Below are 20,896 nucleotides of genomic sequence, written 5' to 3' on the forward strand. Positions count from 1 at the left end.
TGTCTCCCCAAGTGGCCTGTCCTGGTAAACTAAAATGCCACCACTGCGATTCATTCCTTTGAGGCTTAGATTTACAGCTATTTGATAAAATGGACGCTCCCCCTGCTGGTGAGGAGTGGAGTAGCAGTCATAATACCTCAAGCTCTTATTACCTACTATTAACATACTCAGGGGACTATATTATTAACTCGACTTCTAATTGTGGAAGAAAGGGTAAGGAAGATCATGGGAAAAATGATACAAATTATTTTAGTTTTTTTGTGTGTGATACTGAGGAGTGGCTGTGGAGGGAGTGGAGGGAAGAGGGATGTAGGTCACACAGTAGAAATAGCTAAGGAGCAGTAAACACACCCATCTATTATCAGAAGTAGTGCTTTGGGGGAATAGTTCCTGAGATCAGTTTCTAACTAGGAAAGCAAAGCTCTTAGAATATGCTTCAAATTCTCTCTAATGTCCTCCAAGGAATATGATGGGAAAAATACTAAAACCTGTGAGCTGTGAACCAGCCCTGAGGTAGAAGGTGGCCAGAGCAAGTTGAGGAGGTGCCTGTAGATTGAAGAAGGGTGCTGACAGGAGGTAGAAGCATTTTTCCTACTTACATATTTCCTCATCTTGTACAGCACCAGCCCTGGGGTTGGCAGCCTGGAGTACCTAGTAGACCAGGGGTCCCCAACCCCCGGGCCATGGACTAGTACCGGTCCATGGCCTGTTAGGAACCGCACTGCACAGCAGGAGGTGAGTGGCAGGCGAGGGAGCGAAGCTTCATCTGTATTTACAGCCGCTCCCCATCGCTCTCATTACCACCTGAGCTCCGCCTCCGGTCAGATCAGCAGCGGCATTAGATTCTCACGGGAGCGCAAACCCTCACAGCATGAACTGTGCATGTGAGGGACCTAGGCTGTGCGCTCCTTATGAGAATCTAACGCCTGATGATCTGAGGGGGAGCTGAGGGGGAGATGCTAGTGCTGGGGAGCGGCTGCAAATACAGATTATCATTAGCAGAGAGGTTCGACTACACAGAGACCATAATAAATCAATTGCTTGTAGACTCAGATCAAAGCCCTATCAGTGGGTGTCAAGTGAGAACAAGCTCAGGGCTCCCACTGACTCTGCACTATGGTGAGTTGTATAATTATTTCATTATGTATTACAATGCAATAATAATAGAAATCAAGTGCACGATAAATGTGATGCTCTTGAATCATCCCAAAACCGTCCCCTCCTCCCCAGTCCATGGAAACATTGTCTTCCATGAAACCAGCCCCTGGTGCCAAAAAGGTTGGGGACCGCTGCAATAGACTATGCTCTTCTCATGCTCAATCACTGCTTTAACATTAGGAACTTATTTGCCTTGCTAAGAGACTGTGGGGTGATAAAAAGAGCCTGGACTCAGCCTAAGACCAGGTTACAGTCTGGATATGGTTCTTGCCCACCAGTACAGCATTGTGCATATCATTTAACCACTTTGTCTTGGATTCCACACCTATCAAATGAGAATGTTAACAGACCTCTTGGTCACCTCTATTCGTTCTTGTGAGAAGTAAATGAATGATAAAATACATGTGAAAGTGCTTTGAAACCGTTGTAAAATAATAAACAAATTTAAGGTAGTATTGCAAGAAGTTCGTTAATGAGGCCTTAATACGGGCAATCCTAGTCCGTGTGCAGAGACAGTCTGGCCACTGTGGAGACCTCAGTGAACAGAGTGAAGGTAATAAACCCCAGATCGTCCCCTCCCCCAATAACCACGTAGTAGGAAGCTTAGCTCACTGAACTCTGAAATCTTCCTCTCCAAGTACTCTCTGAACCATGTCTCTCTTATTTACAGGAGGGGTTGATGGAGGGTGGAGCTGCTGGTCCTCTTGGGGCCCCTGTGTTCAAGGGAAGAAAACAAGGAGCCGAGAATGCAATAACCCACCTCCCAGTGAGGGTGGGAAATCCTGCATTGGAGAAACGTCAGAAACCAGACAATGCGAAGACCAGGAGTTGGAGCATTTGCGGTAATAGAGACCAGACCTCCTGGCAATTATGTAAAACTCAGTGCCCTCTGCAGTAAGCACGGAATACATGATTGCTGCTATTGAAAGATTTAAACCTTAAATGGTGATTTTTATCAGGGAGTGCTGTGCTCTTAGCATTGGGGTCAGTTGAAGGAGAGGCATATTGTGGCCAATTTGCACTTGTGTGCGTCAAGCTTTCCTGACGCAGGTGTTACAGAAGGCTGGGGAACTGGAAAGCAGTCTGGCTCAGTGGATGCGAGCAGCAGCTTTGGCATCAGGCAGACCTGCCACCTACTTGCTCTGTGAACTTGGGCAAGTTAGGATAAAAATAGTAGATACAATGATAATAGGATATTGCCTGAGGTTAAGAATATAAAGTGATTTGTACTGTGCCTGGCATATAGTAGGCATTCACTAATAGTTGCATTATTTTTCAGATATACCACTCCCTCTTTTTTTTTTTTTTTTTGCGGTACGCGGGCCTCTCACTGCTGTGGCCTCTCCCATTGCGGAGCACAGGCTCCGGACGCGCAGGCTCAGCGGCCATGACTCACAGGCTCAGCCGCTCCGCGGCATGTGGGATCTTCCTGGACTGGGGCATGAACCCGTGTCCCCTGCATCGGCAGGCGTACTCTCAACCACTGCGCCACCAGGGAAGCCCCCACTCCCTCTTATTTATTTACTTTGGACTAAGCATGAAGCATACATTTGAGACAGCTAACATCTTCACTGATTAGCCCAGGTGTCTGATACTAACTTCCTGTTTGCCAGGACCTTGCAAAAGCTATCTTCAAAAATGCTTCATTGCTGGACTTCCCTGGTTGTCCAGTGGTTGAGAATCCGCCTTCCAATGCAGGGGATTGCGGGTTCGATCCCTGGTCGGCAACTAAGATCCCACATGCCACAGGGCAACTAAGACCCAACGCAGCCAAAAATCAATCAATTAATCAATATTAAAAAAAAAAAAGCTTCGTTGCTGAATCATACCCCTGGGTTAGAGTTGTTTATGCCACACCCCACTCTTTAATACTGTCCTTATTAACCTTTTCTGATCAGGTATTGGCAAAAATTCTAGAAAGATAATTTGAAGGTCAAATGAGTTGAGGAAGTGTGTAAGATGATTGGGTATCTGGTATTAGCATAGGGAGGTGAGATGCCTTATTCCTTGGGTGCTTTGTAATCCAACAATAACCAATATCTCTTGGCTGAGGAAGCTGGCAAACATATGGGATTCTGGTAGGAGGGACCAGAGAAGCTCATCAAGATTAGGAGCCCGGGCTTGCCTGGTGGCACAGTGGTTGAGAGTCCGCCTGCCGATGCAGGGCACATGGGTTCGTGCCCCGGTCCAGGAAGATCCCACATGCCACGGAGCGGCTGGGCCCGTGAGCCATGGCCGCTGAGCCTGCGTGTCCGGAGCCTGTGCTCTGCAACGGGAGAGGCCACAACAGTGAGAGGCCCGCGTACTGCAAAAAATAAAAAGAAAAGATTAGGAGCCCGACTACTGGAGACGAGGGAGGACAAGCCCTGCACACACCCTGATCTTGTCAGAAACCCCACCCTTGGACTGTTGTTATAAACCCCTCATCAAATCCTCTGGCAGGGAGTGGGGGGACACACATAGTTTTTCAAGGCAGGAGCCCGCTGTGTCCCCCTTTGCCTGGCAAAGTACAAAAGCTATCCTTTTCTACTTCACCCAAAACTCTGTCTCTGAGATTTGATTCGGCATTGGTGTACAGAGATGCCGAGATTTTGGCATCATAATCATGATACCAATGACATCTATCATTAAACAATGATTTTCAGCAGTGCCTCTGAGGTCACTCTCCACCAGTATTATCTCCACTCCAGAAACAGGAAATCTGAGGGGAAGCCTTACAAATAGCCTGTGAATGTTGCCGCCTTCTGAGCTGAGTTCCTTACATTCTTGCCACACACTGAGGAAACTCAGATGCGAAGTATAAGCCTAATTTTCCTTTTTGTACTAAGGAAGAAGAGGATATTTCCTCTCCTCTGAGCACCAAGAAGAGTGAGAATTCTCTCAGTGCTTCCCTTAGGGTGCTGCTGTCCATCCAGCTTTATGTCTACAGGCAGAGGAAATACGCCCACGGAGGGAGAGGTCTCCTCAGAGACCCTCATATTCCCAGAGATCTGTGCTCTTGAAGGCAACATTCTCCTCCTACCAGAGTCTCATATGTTTGCCAGCTTCCTCAGCCAAGAGATATTGGTTATTGTTGGATTACAAAGCACCCAAGGAATAAGGCATCTCACCTCCCTATGCTAATACCAGATACCCAATCATCTTACACACTTCCTCAACTCATTTGACCTTCAAATTATCTTTCTAGAATTTTTGCCAATACCTGATCAGAAAAGGTTAATAAGGACAGTATTAAAGAGTGGGGTGTGGCATAAACAACTCTAACCCAGGGGTATGATTCAGCAATGAAACATTAAAAAAAATTTTTTTTAAACATTTATTTTTAAGTTTTATTTATTTAATTTATCCTTGTTGCACCAGGTCTTAGTTGCAGTGTGTGTGCTCCTTAGTTGCAGCATGTAGGATCTAGTTCCCTGACCAGGGATGAAACCCAAGTCCCCTGCGTTGGAGGGTGAATTCTTAACCACTCTACCACCAGGGAGGTCTCTCTGGTCCCTTTAATCTTGCCTCAGGTGGTTACTTGGATGCTTCTCCCTTGATTAGCAACTGTTCAAATCTGCCCTTTGGAACTCAGGGAAGGTCATGGAGGCTGGAGTCTTACCTACAAGAAATGGGGAACAAAAAAGTCCTCTGTGCCTTGGAGTCCCACAGGGCCCTGCTCAGCTTCAATTACTGTGAGCTCCCCTAAAGATTGCCTTGTGAGAGGTAGAAATAGCATGATTTTAGGAGCTTAACTAGACATGAATCCAGCCCTGGTATTTTTTACTCTATAACCTTGGACAAGTTATTCAAACTTCCTGAGCCTTTCTCCACCTATCTCATGGGGTTACTGTGAGTGTGAATTGAGCTGAGGCACATTTGTCGAACATCTGTCAAGATGCCTAGCACATGGGCTTCCCTGGTGGTGCAGTGGTTGAGAGTCCGCCTGCCGATGCAGGGAACGCGGGTTCGTGCCCCGGTCCGGGAGGATCCCACATGCCGCGGAGCGGCTGAGCCCGTGAGCCATGGCCGCTGAGCCTGCACGTCCGGATCCTGTGCTCCGCAACAGGAGAGGCCACGACAATGAGAGGCCCGCATACCGAGAAAAAAAAAAAAAAAAAGATGCCTAGCACATAGTAAGCACTCAGTCAAAAATAGTTATTATTTTGTGTTACCTCTCGCAGGATCACAAACTTGAATTACCTTATTTTCAATACAGAATTAATTTTGTGTTAAAGGTATTTAAGAACTAAATAGCAGGAGAAAAAGTGGGTGTGAGACAGGTGACCTCTAGGGATCCCATAAATCATATGTGTTGTCCAATGGCTTTATTTCTTTTTCTTTTCTTTGTTTGTTTTCCATACTACTGATCTGGTAGTTATCTTTTGGAAGCGTGAGTTGATATTTGTGTTTTCTATCATGGGATGTGATCAGATATTTTATTCTGAGAATGACAAAAAGATCACATCACAGAGCAGTGTCCACTTCTTACTTGATGGAGTCCCTTCAGATGCAAATGAAAAATTCACTGTGCTGTAAAATATTTGTTAGATTGTGGAAAGTCCATCATGTTAATTATGTTTTGTTTCCTTTTCCTTTCAGATTGCTTGAACCACATTGTTTTCCTTTGTCTTTGGTTCCAACAGAATTCTGTCCATCACCTCCTGCCTTGAAAGACGGATATGTTCAAGTTGGTTATAAAAGATACTTTTTTCCTTTACATACACTGTTCATTCCAAGTTCTAGCTGTCTACTGATGTCATAATCTATTTCCTCCTTCCATGATGAAACAGTGCTAAAAACATTTTATGTGTGCGTTTTAGTTTAGCAGTGAGGGTTTTAGTTTGTGAGTTTTCTTCTTTGGCCCAAGGGGGTTAGAATTCTTCAGGAGGTAATATATCTCCTGCGGTAAAGGAAATAAATATCGCCACCCAATGAATTAGAAATGTAATCATGCCAGAGGGTAGCTAAACATTTCCATTCTGAACACGAAAGTAGGAATCTATAAGCAAGTTTTTCAGCATAGAGAACTTACCTGGTTCTTTTCACTGCAAGGAGTCTTTTTAAATTTTTCATAAATACAAGGGTTGGGGTAAAGCATTAGGTTTATTCCAGGAGCCAGTAAGACATTTAGCCAGTGTCTGGTGAGATATGGGTCATTGTATTATACTTGAGCAATTTTCTTGTTCAGGAAGGAACACAAGTCATCTGCCATTTGTCATTCTGGGAAATTAATATGGCTTTGGGGCCATATTAATTCGTGTGCTCTTCTCACTACTTCTTACGATGAGGCTTTGGCTCCAAACATCAGGAAGTATCTCTTCATGGTACATAGGAGCTATTGTTCATCAGGATTTTCTCAATGCCACCAGCCTTGGTTTCTCCATGAAGAATTTGCCTCTCAAATGCCAGACCCTTGAACATATGCTCACTGAGTGTTTGCTGAAATTTCCCTAAATGTTGGGAGATGTGTATGTGTGTGTGTATGGAGAGAGAGAGAAAGTGAACCTAGACTCTCTAGCACTCATATTGTCCCACCACAATCCATGAAGTTCCTGAAGGAAATATGCTTATAGAATGAGGCCAGGCAGACTCATAGACTTCAGCAAACCATGAAGCTGCTGTCTTCAACTGTAGTGCATGTGGTGTCCTGTAAGGAGCTGGGGGGGGTTCCAAACACTGTCCCGTAGACTGGCTACATCATAGGCACCCAGGAAACATAACAATAGATTGCTGCTTGCCCATTGTTCTTTTTTTTTTCTCATTTTGTAAGTTTAGTGTAGAGCCTGAGAGTTTTTTTTTTTTTTTTTAATTGTTACTAATGGTTTTGACAGAGACAGCCAGGCTTAGACACTGTTGAGTTAGACTTTCTCATATAGAAGTCCCTTCTGGAAGGCCTAGGGGCTAGAACCAAGGCAAATCAAATATCTTTCCCCATTTTCTTCAAATCACAATGCCAACCTGGGTGCTCTTTTTCCTACCAACTCTTATGATGGAGCCAGACTGGGCCAGGAAGAGCAAGACTGTCTGTGAGAAGAAGGCGCCACAGAATTTTATTCTATTGCCTACAGCAGAGCTGGTCCAGCTCCACGCCCTCTCCCAGACCACTTTTCTTCCCCATCTTCTTGAGTAGCTGAGAACTAGATGGATAAGGAAAGGAACCAAGAGAGACACCAAACAAGAATGATGACTCCCTCAAGGCTCAGACTTCAGATTCTTCCTTGCTTCACAATGGAATCTCACCTTCTGGCATTATAGGCTAATGGCATGTCCTTGAATCTGACTCAGCCTCAGCATCACTTCCCTAGGATGGGGCTGGGGAGGGTAGTGGGTGAAGGTCAACATCATGCTTCCCCTGAAAGTCATCAGTGGGAACCTCAGACTTTCGTGAACATGTTGATAGGACATGTGAACATTTCTGCCCGTTCATAATGACATTGGGCAGTATTGCCAATGGACAGCCCATAACACCTCACTAGGAAGAGTTGACTGACGAGGACATTTCCAAAATCCGATGCTTTCCTGAAAGTATAATAGAAGTTACTTGAGCAGTGACCACTAAAGTAATTTCAGTAAAATATTTAGTATAATGCTTGGTTTTGGGGAGCTGCCAATAAATTATAGTACAGTGGCATTAATAGCTTTATTTCAATTAATAGTGGTACCAGTGTTTTGGCTAGACTCTACGGGAAAAAATAATTTTACAGACAATTTTCAAAATGAGTTATTTGAATGTAGATTGCCTGATGATTAAAGAAGTCATGATTTATAGGCTGAATATATCTAAAGAAACATTTTGTGAATGCAAAAGAGACATTCTTCCTCTCTCCATCTTTTATTTCTGTTTAGGATGAAGGTGCCACGTTTCCTGTTGGGAAAAACATAGTGTATACTTGCAATGAAGGATACTCTCTTGTTGGAGACCCTGTTGCCAGATGTGGAGAAAATTTACAGTGGCTTGTTGGGAAAATGCATTGTCAGAGTGAGTGGCCTTGATTATAGTATATAATTTAAGATGAAAGAATAGTGTGGAAAGGAATAAATCAGGATATATAACTGCTTACCATATGCCCATGTCTTGATCTCCTTTTCCTGAAAGGCTTATATGATCCTGTCCAAATTTCAGGAATATCTTGAAAAACCCCTCAGCTTTCTCTAGTTGTTAGTGCTCCTGTTAGGTGAGGCACATTTTATTGCAATTTTAAAGTTTCTGGTGCAAATTAGAATAGGTCAGGGAGCTCAGTTCTGGTTAAGACCATCAGGATATTCTTTAGAGTTTAATTACCAGGGATTTACCCAATCTACTTCTTTAATGCTTTTGATCCTATTTTGTTTAGATGTAGGCATCTGAGTAAGTGCTTCTGCATGTTGTATCACCCTAACGCTATTTTCTGGTTTCTAACTCAGCTGTGCTACAATATAAGGTTCTTCAGCAGATGGACAGACAGCACTACAGGGATGTATTTATCCTATATCAGTTGGTCTAGGCTATGTGAGGAAAGTCCTAGTGCACACAGGTACATTTTATTCTCTTGAGTACATACATATTAGTAAAAGTTCTGAGTTGTCAGGTATACATACATTTAGAGTTAGTAGATGCTACCAGTCTTCCAAGTGATTGTACCAATATACATCCTGGACAGAATCTGAGAAGTCAAGATTGCTCTGTATCCTCACCTACACTTGATATTGTCTATCTTAATTTTTTTTTTAGCTATACTGGTGAGTGTGTAGCAATATCTTATTTTTCTATTTGTATTTTTAAATTTGTATTTCTTCTGATGACTAATGATGTTAAGCCTGTTTTCATATATTTATTGGGTATTTGGATACTTTTTTTGGTGAAGTGGCTGTCTAGTCTTTTGGGCATTTTTTCTGTTGGTTTGTTAGTCTTTTTCTTACTGATTTGTAAGGTCTCCTCTTGTTCTCTCTCTTTCTGTCTGTCTCTCTGCCCTAGAGTCCTTGGGAAGAAATAAACTATCAATATTGCCGAAATAGAATATAAATATTCCCTAGCTAAGAGTATTAAAGCCAAACTTTAGTTCTTTTAAAAGATTAATAAGACATTTCTGCTTGAAGAGCTTCTTTTTCTTTATTGTGTATCTACTGGTGAAAAGTTGTCCCAGTATTTGTTCATCTAAAACGTTTTTATTTTACCTTTACTTTTGAAGGATAGTTTTACTGGATAAGGAATTCTAAGTTAGAAGTTATTTTCTTTAAAACCTTTAAAGATTTTATTACATTGCCTTCTGACTTCATTGTTTTTTAGTGAGAAGTCAACTTTCAAGTTTATTGTTTCTCCTTTGGAAATTGTATTTTTTTGGTCTGGCTGCTTTTAAGATTTTTTTTTTCTTTTCCAGAAGCAACTCTACTCCGATGTGCCTAGGTGTGATTTTCTTTGTCTTTGTCCTGGTTGATCGTCAAAGCACTCTTGAACCTGTGCTTTAATGTCTTTTGTCAGTTTTAGAAAATTCTTCACCTTTGTCCTCAAATACTGCTCTGTCTCATTCTTGCTCAAGTCTCCTCATGAGACACAAATTATACATTTTTTAGAATGTATATACATATACATATGTGTGTGTGTGTGTGTGTGTGTGTGTGTGTGTGTGTGTGTGTGTGTATATATATATATATTTCTTTGTTTTGTTTTGGGTTTTTTTGCCATGCCCTGTGTCTTGCAGGGTCTTAGTTCCCCAACCAGGGATCGAACCCAGGCCCAAGACAGTGAAAGTACCGAGTCCTAACCACTGGATTGCCAGGGAATTCCCTACATTTCTTTGTTTTACATCAATTTTTCTCTCTCTGTTTCATTTTAAATATTTTCTATTGATCTATATTCCAGTTTATTAATTCTCTTTACAGTTGTGACAACCTGCTTTCAAGAACTCTGAGTTCTTTTTTTTTTTTTAATTTATTTATTTTATTTGTTTCTTTTTGGCTGCGTTGGGTCTTCATTGTTGTGTGCAGGCTTTCTCTAGCTGCAGCAAGCAGGGGCTACTCTTTCTTGAGTGGGCTTCTCATTGTGGTGGCTTCTCTTGTTGCGGAGCATGGGCGCTAGGCATGCGGGCTTCAGTAGTTGTGGCACATGGGCTCAGTAGCTGTGGCTCGCAGGCTCTAGAGCGCAGGCTCAGCAGTTGTGGTGCATGGGCTTAGTTGCTCCACAGCATGTGGGATCTTCCTGGACCAGGGTTCGAGCCCATGTCCCCTGCATTGGCAGGCGGATTCTTAACCACTGCGCCACCAGGGAAGCCCGTCTACTGAGTTCTTAATTTCATTTTCCAATTCTAGATATTCCATTTGTCTACTTTTCTATACTTACTAATTCCCCAATCTCCATCTTCTAATTTCATTTTTCCAACATATTAATCATAGTTATTTCATGGTCCATGTCTGTTAACCCCATCATCTGCTGTAGATGTTTCTATTGTGGTGTTTTTTTTTTGTTTTTTTTTTTTGCGGTACGTGGGCCTCTCACTGTTGTGGCCTCTCCCGTTAGTTCTTATAGGTAGAAATCCAAGTATCCAGTATTTTGAACACGTGGCAAATTAAAATAGTTTTTAAAAAAATTTTTTATTGGAGTATAGTTGATTTACAATGTTGTGTTAGTTTCGGGTGTACAGCAAAGTGAATCAGTTATACATATACATGTATCCACTCTTTTTTGGATTCTTTTCCCATATAGGTCATTACAGAGTATTGAGTACAGTTCCTGGTGCTGTACAGTAGGTCCTTATTTGTTATCTATTTTATACATAGTAGTGCGTACATGTCAATCCCAATCTCCCAATTTATCCCTCTCCCCCCTTTCCCCCTGATAACCGTAAGTTTGTTTTCTACATCTGTGACTCTATTTCTGTTTTGTAAATAAGTCCATTGGTATAAAATGGTCTTTTAAGAAGCTAAGGCAGGAAGAGATTTAGAAAGCCAGACTATTTCTTTTAGAGATACTTAAAATGGGATAGATTTGTTTTCAGAATAACCTCCTCTTTCTTTACATTTTTTTTAAGAAATGGAAAATATTATGTTTGTAACAATTAAAAACAAGAAGAAAATCACACTTGCATTCTATTTTATATGATATTCTTATTTCTTGAGTATATAATTTTTAATTCGATGCTGAAATTTGTCTTCTATGGTGAAGATGAAGTAGTTGATTCCATGAATAGTAATATTAGGTGAATTAGATCTTCACAATTGAAAAGAGAGCACTCTGTGACTGATTGTGTTAAATAGATCACAGAGGACAGAATGGGAGGGCTGCGTGTCCAGTGGAATGGCTGCCCTGCCTGTTCTCACATGTTCTGTAGCTGTCAGAGCAGAGACAGCTGCTTTGTTTTCTACATGCACTGAGGTATAACTATGAGTTTATTTGGGATAAAGTAATGGACCTGTACCAATAATGCTAAAATTAAGGAGAACAATGTACAGTTGATGGGGTTGCTCTTTTCTTCCAAATGAGATTATATACTTTATATACTTGTTTTTTTCTGAAATGTCTTTTTCAGTCACTTTATAACACATTTGGTATGAATTTTCTCCCACTCAGTAGCAAATCCTATTAAGGTTTTAATTAAGGGTGTTTTTCAGATCTGTGTGTTTTTCAGAAGACTTAGATAACAATAATAACTACCCTTAAAATAAGCCTATAACAAACCAAAAGTTCCAGGTTTGTCAGCCTCCAGAGTTTTAAAATACCTGCTGTACAAGTATTTAGTCTTTTTTATATTGTGGTAAAATATACACAACATACAATTTCCCATTTAGAAATGAGCAATTCAGTAGCATTAAGTACATTCCCATTATTGTTCAACCATCACTGTCACCCGTCTCCAGAGCCTTTCCATCTTCCCAAACTGAAACTCTGTATCCGTTAAACACCAGCCCGTTATTTATCCGCACCCGCATCAGTACGCAGTCTTGATGGGAAGATATTTGATTTTAAAATAGTAAACGTACATACTGTAGGTGGGTCCTAAGAGTGTGTTTACTTGGGTTAGTCAGGCCATGAAGATAACAGAGCTATATTCTTTTTAAATGCAAAAGTCTTTGGTGTAGGTAATTCTACAAGCGATTTTCCGCAAAGAAATTATAATAACTTTTAGAAAATATTTAAAATCTGAAATTCTATCCTTATGAACGGTTAGCAAATAAACTGCTAATAATAATACAGAACTAATGTACATGGCTTAATCACTGAACTTCAGTTTTGATCCATTTAGATCAGACTTTCCCAACCCCAGCACTACTGGAATTTGAGCCCTGATAATTCTTTGTTGTGGGAGCCTGTCCTGTGCCTTATCAGATGTTTGGCAGAATCCCTGGTCTCTGCTCACTAGATGCCAGTAGCGTCTCACAGGGGTGACAACCAAAAATGTCTATTGACATTGCCAAATGTCCCCAGGGGCAAACATTTGCCCCTAGTTGAGAAGCATTGATCTAGATAATACCATTAAAATATTTTATTTTGGAATTACTTAGGATTTCAGAAAATTTGCAAGTATAGTTTCCATATACCCTTTACCCATCTTCCCGTAATATTAACACCTTACATACCTTGACACAATTTAGTTGGTCAAAACCAAGACATTAATATTAAATAGTACCATACTATTGACTACCCTACAGACTCTATTCATACATCACAGTTTTTCCACCGATATCCTTTTCATGGTCTAGGATCCAATTCAGGATACTACGTTGCATTTAAGATAATACCATTTCAAATTGGGCGATTGGGATTGACATGTATACACTGGTATGTATAAAATTGATGACTAACAAGCACCTGCTGTGTAAAAAAAAGTAAAAGATATAATACCATTTCAAAGAAAAATGTTTAAAGGATAAGTACTTGCTAGAGACCTTGCTGGACATGGCAGGCATACTTCACCTTGCTACCATTTTCACAAGCTTATGCCTTCCTTGTTCATGAGATTTTCCTGTCATGTCTAAAGCTCTTATGTTTTCCGAAGTAAGGAAGTATTCCATAGTTTGTGCACCCATAAAAACACATCCTTCAGACAAATGACCTTTATAGATATATCCAGCAGGTAGCTAGTTTTATGATGCAAAAGTATATGCCACTGGATTCCATTGTAATGAAACTGGCAGGAGGTGGAAATTGCAGGGTGGTGTAGACTGTTCACATTGTAAGCAGGCATAGCCTAGGCCGTGGCAAATTATGCTCTTGTAAGTTGGACCAAAGTGTTTTCCTGTCAAAACTGGAATGATGATTGGCTTTCTATCAGTTTGTAGGAAACATAAAATAAAGGAAAGGATTTTATTAATATAAGTACCTCCAGACATTCAGTCACTGTTGAGGGGAGACCACTTGGACATTTACATGTAAGAGGTTATTATAGTTGTCCTTGAGATACTGAGAGTTCTTCTTGTATAGGTCAAGTGAGGGTATGCTTTCTGTCTCATTATAGGCGCAGTGGGCAAAATACGTCCACATAACAAACAGCTTTTAAACCCCCATGTACTTGATGAAAGGGAGCCTACTCTATGGGCCTTCAATTCAGACAAACATGGACTTCAATCCTGGCTTGGCCAATTTGTTAACTAGCATGAATTTCCTAACTTTTCTGTCTCTTAGTTTCCTCATCCCTTAAACGGGCACTTATTAAGGGGATTAAATATCACAATGTATAAAAAGGGCAGGGCCAAGAGTAAATGCTCAAGAAATGGTAGCTATTATGACCAATGAAATTGGGTGGTCCTAGGAATGCTCTAGCTCTTGTAAAATGCTTTATAGCTTTATTTTTTACTGTACAAACTTGTTGCAGTTGAGAATATTACAGAGCCTGGTTCAACAATTAAAATAATACCTTGTTTGCTCTGAAGAAGCTTTTCACCTAATAATTGCCTCTCCATTATCGTTTTCTTTTAGATGCCCCTTTGGCACCGGAAGTGCCTGAATGTCAGCGCTGGGAGAAACTGCAGAATTCAAGATGTGTTTGTAAAATGCCTTATGAATGTGGGTAAGCTCTGTCTTCTTCTCTGTTTTATTTAAAATAGATGGGATGATTTCTTAATGCCATTTGAAGCAACGTGGATGGACCTAGAGATTGTCATACTAACTGAAGTCAGTCAGACAGAGAAAGACAAATATCGTATGATGTCACTTATATGCGGAATCTTAAAAAAAAATTGATACAAATGAACTTATCTACAAAATAGAAACAGACTCACGGACTTAGAGAACGAACTTATGGTTACCGGCGGGGGGAAAGGGTGCAGAGGATGGATAGTTAGGGAGTTTGGGATTGACATGTACACACTGCTATATTTAAAATAGGTAACCAACAAGGACCTACTGCATAGCACAGGGAACTCTGCTCAGTATTATGTAACAACCTAAATGGGAAAAGAATTTGAAAAAGAATAGATACATGTATATGTATAACTGAATCACTTTGCTGTACAACTGAAACTAACACAACATTGTTAATAAACTATACTCCAATATAAAATAAAAAGTTAACAAATAATAATTAAATTAAAAATATAGATGGGATGATTTCTTAGATGCTAGTCTCTGTTAGCTCAAAGGTGTTACTTACCATGGGTTAAGGGTCTTTGCATTTCAGTCCAGTCCATTTGCTGCTTGTTATTTGCCTGGGTCACCAGGGCTGACCATTGGTGGTGTTAGGCAGTGTTCTAATCTGGCTGGTGAGAAAGGCTGAAGGACTGCTTGAGACCGCTTGTTCTCTACATAAAATCGGGCAAAATGACAAAACCGTCACCTGAGGATTTAGAGCTTGAGGAGATTGGGGCTGAAATTCCCATGAGACATAAACTCTTAAAGATACCAAGAGAAACAAAAGCAGCCGCTTTTCTGATTCTTGAAATATGTTTATTTCTAGATTTGCATTCTAAGAACACCACCGCACTTGAAATCACTCCATTGTAGAAAGATATCTGGAGTAATTACTGGTTGTTGGATACAGAGGGCATGATTAAATTGAGACAAGAGGAGGTTTACTGGTGGGAGTATTTACAGAAATGTGGACAGAGTAAAGAAAACTGCAAGCCACGGGGCAGTACCCCTGGACTGGTAGCAGCTCTGGTTTATAGTATCTCCATGCCCAAGCCAGAAGGTGTGAGAGAGGAGCACTTATGAAAACCTGTTGACAGAGCGCTAGTTGAGGAAGAGCTGAGTCCCTCATTTGGGGACCTCAGAGATCTCCAGCAGTGAGCCAGGGAATAAAACCCCCCATTGTACCCTCTTCTCTCCCTCCAATCTCTTGCTAGACTCCCCCATTGATCAAACACCCCTGAAGCTAGAGGACAAGGAAGTCTATTGATGTGGTCCATACGTATCAGCCTCCCAGGCAGGGTGGAGAAGAGTGGAGGGTGAATCTGCAGAGGCAAATGGAAGATATCCAGTCCCCAGGACTTACTGACCATCTTTAAGGTTAAGAATCAAAACACAAAGTATTAGCCAATTACTTGGCTTTCAATTAGTATGGTCACCAAAACACGTCTCCTTGAACACCTACATTGGGTAATGATGACTATGGTGGTATCTTATAAGAAGTAACTTCTCATGTGAAGGAGAACATAAAACTGAATAGCATAAGTGGAAATGGTCAGCCCAGAATCTTCTGACTGCGCTGTTATTCTCTATTAATCATTGTTTGCTTTGACTCACTTTCATCCTCTTTCCAACTTCTCTGATTCATTGAGTTTATCTGCAGCCTGTTTATAAATATGGTAAGAGTTTTAACATCAGATACTGATAACAAGATAGATGGCCTTGTAAGTTCTCTGCCCTTTAAGCTGTTCTGCGTACTTCTATTTAAAGTTTAAATAAACAGATAAAAAAGAAATACTAGGATTTGTTTCTGTTATGTAAATGTCCAAATAAATTTAACTCTTGGTCAGAGAAGTAAACATTACAGCTAAATATATATAAGTAAATATAGATTCTGTTTACTATTCAAAAAAGCCTTGCTGTCTAGGGTTTCACTACAGTAATTGTTGTCTTACCCATCAGCATTCAGAAATGTGGTTGTTTTTATTAGTGACATTTCAAGTAGTTGGCACTATTTTAACACCAATGCATAAGAAAAAAAGTAACCCATTTTATGGAGATATTTCTAAACTATTTTGTAAACGTAGATACTCTAAAAATAGCATTGAAAAATAGAGTTCATTTTCCCTTGAGGATTCAGTCATCAGCTGTGGATAATGCTATAATATGGACCTGAACTCTCAGGGCTGCTGGCTTGGGAGGAGATACTTTCTTCTGCAGCCAGTGGTCCCATTTGACTCCCATTCCTCTGAGTGTTTTGATCTTTGCTAATTTTCTGTCTCCTTCCTTGTCGTCAATCTACCATCTGTGGCTAGCAGACATTGCCTTCTCTTCTAATTTGCTGTATCTGATCCGTTCTAGATGAAACTACATTGACACTAGATATCTAAGCTTGTAAAACTTGTGAGTAAATAAAGAGCAAAATATGTTCATTTTGAAGATTGGAGGGGGTTGGGCCCTAGTAATGAGGGGCATTTGCATTTCTGTTCCATCTTTTTGCTGTAGGTGACAACATCTGAGGCATCGAACCCAGAGCCTCACCTTTCACTTCTCATTCTCAGCTTTGAAGAAAGAAAATCTTGTAAATAAAGTAATTTAAAAAATTTGTTTCAGATCCTCCTTGGATGTGTGTGCTCGAGATGAGAGAAGCAAAAGGATACTGCCTCTGACAGTTTGCAAGATGCATGTTCTCCAATGTCAGGGTAGAAATTACACTGTTGCTGGTAGGGAGAGCTGTACTCTACCTGCCTCAGCTGAGAAAGCTTGCGGTGTGTGTCCACTATGGGGAAAATGTGACGGTAAGGGGCATTTCATATTTGTAGCTACAAAAATGCTCAAGTAATAGGAGTGAAGTTTTCTGGTTTAGCTTCAGATCAAAGCACATCCCTGAGGATATCAAAGACTCCGACTGGTCTGAGCATGAACTATCCTCCCTGACTGCCTTCCCTGGGGAGGGGGTCGATCAAGAACTCTCCCTGACGGTCTGAATGTCCTCCCAAACATCACGTTCCACCTTCATGATTTTTGCTGTGTCCTTGTATTAGCCATATTATGTACTCATTCAAAAAGAAACAGACTCCCATAAAAATAACAATTTTTAAAAGAAGAAACGTTATATCACATCTTTAATAGGAAATGTCCCTTGCCATAAATATTAGGTAACCATGAAAATACATACAATGAAACAAAACAAGGTAGGAGATTCTAGCCAGATGCTGCCCAAAGCTTGGAGGACGAAGCTTCCTTGTGATAAAGGGTGTTTAGCAAGTGTCAGGGGCGTGTTGAAAGCACACCCGTGCCAAGCTGACACTTTCTCCTAGAAGCAATCAGAAGGATGTGAAGAGAATAGAAAAGGAGGTACTACATTCTCAAGCTGTGATTCCATACTTGCTGGTGCTGTGTCCAGGTAGCACTTAACAGTGATCTTGACAACCAGCACTGGCCAGCCCTCCTCCGCAGGGGGGAAGAGTTGGGTCGCCAGAGCCAAGTCACCGTCCTCAGTTTCCCCATCTGTCAAGTTGGGAGCCGGACTGTGCGATCTTGATCTGTAAGGTCTCTGCTAGATCCTCAGGCCCTCCTTTTCCTGGCCGGTACCCGCTGGGCACCTTTCCCCTCACTCCCGTCCCATTTGCAGCAGAGACGATGACGCATATAGCCACGTCTGGGTCACTTTCGGTTTGGCAGTCACCACAGTGGTCTGGCAGACCTGGTTATCCTCCTTCTGGGGACGCCTGGCTGGTGTGTTCCAGCCTCGCACCTTCAGCGCACACACGGCTTTCCTCCCCGACTCGTTTCTGATGGGTCTTTATGGGGCATGAGGCCTTTTGCATCTCATACGCTCTCTCTCTCAAAGCAAGTTAATTCTTCTTTTGTCTCCCTCTGTTTGAGCCTTGCAGCCCGGCGTTTTGCTGAGGTCTCTGCATTTGGTCTGGGCGTTGAGGGGTCACACCGGGGGTTTGGGCCCCCTCTGTGCAGCGCGTGGAGGAGAGAACCAATCCGCGGGGGTCCCATCGATAGGAAGCCTGGCAGCAGCCTCAAAACCTGCTTATTTTGTCAGAGTGGAGCGAAATGCCTCCCTTGCCCAATCCTGCAGCTTTTCCTAGGGGTCCGGGAGAGGGGAGGGTAATTGATTGCATCACGCGAGGCAGGAGCGTCTACAGCTCTCCAATTACCAAACATCACGACTTTGGACGTGATGCGCCTTGTCTTCTCCACCTCCACCATGGGCCACCAAGCCTCTCTCGCTTCTTTTTCCAGCCCAGAGCAGCAAATGTGTCTGCAGAGCCGCCTCGGAGTGCGAGGAAACAGGGTTCAGCGTCTGCGTGGAGGCGAATGGCAGGGAGCGGACGATGACAGAGTGTGAGGCCGGCGTCCTGAGATGCCGAGGTCAGAGCATCTCCGTCACCAGCATCCGGCCCTGCGCCGCCGAAGCCCCGTAGCTCCCGGCGTCGGTGGGCCTGTTCGCGATCCTGCAGCCGCGTGGCCGAGTTAAAACCTCTGCACGCCCGGCCCTGTAGACAGCTTCTCAGCACGCAGGCCCATTCTTTCTCCTTCCACTCAGGGTCCACTTCTCCCAATCCCCAGGCCCTGCATAATTACACAACCCTTTGTTCTCCCAAACCTGAATCCAGATCCTCTTTTTCTTCTCTTTTTAAATGTCAGTCAGGCTGAAGGATATTGATGAACCTTTGAAGGAGCTGTATGTTCTTGGAAAAATTGCTGACTTCTCTGGACCTTGACTTTTTTTTAATCTGAAAATTAAAGGGTTGGACTAGAGAAATCTGAATGCTCTATGATTCTTTTTAGTATGATTAAAAGAACCGACCAGAACACACTCTACAAATTGATTATGAAAACAGGAAGATTAGAGAGGCTGGCTTCGGCTCAGTGAAACTGAATACAAAGGGGACCTTGAATGGAAAAAGGCAGATACAATTATTCCATGCCAAGCACCACACCTAGAGATCCCTAATCCTGTCAGGAGGTTGAATCACTGCTATCAGAGTGGAATCCATCATGTTACGGTCACAGGGGCACCTTCTACTTTCTTGTCTGAGAACAAGTATTTACAATTGAGGCTTCTCTCTGGAGCTTTTCTTGTGTTTTCCAAACACAAGACCTGTAATTTGTCCCCCTCCTCCCCTTTCCTTTTGTAGGAAGCATCATTCATGCCTGAGCTATTGAGTGATTGCGTATTTGGGAGAAGTGTTCTCTAATGTGGATACATACTTAGATTTTTGAGGGGGCTCTACAGGTAGATCCATTTGAGGCATTAGCCTTCTGTTTATTCCCTATTCATCTTTCATCAAAACAAAATAAAAGCTGTAGTTGATGAAATGAGTGGGCTTCAATGGAATTTAAAATATGCTTTTATATACAAATAATATCTCTGTATTTTTCTGATACATTTCAATGAAACTTTAGTTTAAATGACAATGATTAAAAAACTCATTAAAGATACTATACTTTGGAATTTTAAAATCTGTGTTATGTTTAATTTTAAAGACTTTCCATGAAGGCTGGCTAATGTGCTCTTTTTTATATTTTTAAAATTTTCAAACTACTTTATTGAGGTATGATTGACATGTAAATAGCTGTACATGAGTTTGGGGATAAGTATACATCTGTGAAACCATCACCACCATCCAGACCATAAACGTATCCAACATCTCCCAAAGTTTCCTCCCACCCTCATTATTATTATTATTATGGTAAGAACACTTAACATAAGATCTTTCCTGTTAGAAAATGTTAAGTGTACATTATAGCATTGATAGCTACAGGCACTGTGCTATACAGTAGATCTCTAGAACTCATTTACCTTGCATAACTGAAATTTGATATCTTTTGACCATCACTTCCCCATTTTCCCCTGCCCCTAGCCCCTGGCAACCACCATTCTACTCTGCTCCATGAGTTTGACTGTTTTATATACCTCCTAAAAGTGAGATTATACAGTATTTATCTTTTTGTATTTGGCTTATTTCATTCAGCACCATGTCCTCCAGGTCTATCCAAGGGATGAGTGAATAGTTGTTGGAGAAGGAGGGGACCAGTGAATGAGGTTGCAGAGAGTTGCTGTCTTGAAATACGAAATTTCATGCCTTTTTAAGTTTTCCGAACATCCTTATACTTGACCTTTCCTCTAGTTGGACAGAGACCTTCACAATTGTCTATGCGCGAATTAGGATCGTGGCAGCAGGGCTGCAAGAAGAAAGTAACTTTCAACATTAAGACTTCAAACACGTTTTGAAACTTCCAAAATAAGTTCTTGAACATCTGAAGAGAAGACTTTGAGGAAAGCTGGGAGGACTGTTTATGCCATGAAAATTGACTGCAATGAGAGCAGAGGGAGTGTGAGACTCCACTGCCCTTCTGCCCTTCCCTCTGCCTCAGACCAGGTGAGGGACACCTGGGCTGGGATGGGATCTAGCGTTGGAAGAGAAGGCAGAAAGTGCTGAAGTTAAAGTCATCTGGACCTAGCAGGGGACAGAGGGAGAGGAGGGAATCAGCTGGTGCATCAACCAGTTTCAGGGAGCTCCATGGGAGCTCAGTCACATCCTACTGGCCATCACTCACATTTTAAGTGGACACTGTAAGTCACCTGGGCAGAGACGCTGCTTTGGAAGGTCTCCTAATTGCGTCGGAGTGTGCCTTCTTGTGACACTCTACACATTTCCTAATAATTGACCAACAGAAGTGCTGCTTATCAATGCCCTG

At 41.8% G+C, this 20,896-nt stretch overlaps 1 protein-coding gene across 1 annotated transcript in view; it reads left to right on the forward strand.

The window, feature by feature from the left end:
- Positions 1-19,657, forward strand: part of C7 (complement C7) — a 74,867-nt gene extending 55,210 nt beyond the window's left edge. Inside the window, exons 14-19 of the mRNA XM_024754635.1 lie at positions 1,829-2,000; positions 5,740-5,827; positions 7,987-8,119; positions 14,030-14,120; positions 16,790-16,974; positions 18,434-19,657. Of these exons, the coding sequence (XP_024610403.1) occupies positions 1,829-2,000; positions 5,740-5,827; positions 7,987-8,119; positions 14,030-14,120; positions 16,790-16,974; positions 18,434-18,615 (851 nt within the window). The 3' untranslated portion in view covers positions 18,616-19,657. The remainder of the gene's footprint in view (positions 1-1,828; positions 2,001-5,739; positions 5,828-7,986; positions 8,120-14,029; positions 14,121-16,789; positions 16,975-18,433) is intronic.
- The last annotated feature ends 1,239 nt before the right edge of the window (positions 19,658-20,896 follow it).

Source organism: Neophocaena asiaeorientalis, unplaced genomic scaffold (assembly GCF_003031525.2).
Source record: "Neophocaena asiaeorientalis asiaeorientalis breed wild unplaced genomic scaffold, Neophocaena_asiaeorientalis_V1.1 scaffold229, whole genome shotgun sequence".
Classification (NCBI taxonomy): domain Eukaryota; kingdom Metazoa; phylum Chordata; class Mammalia; order Artiodactyla; family Phocoenidae; genus Neophocaena; species Neophocaena asiaeorientalis.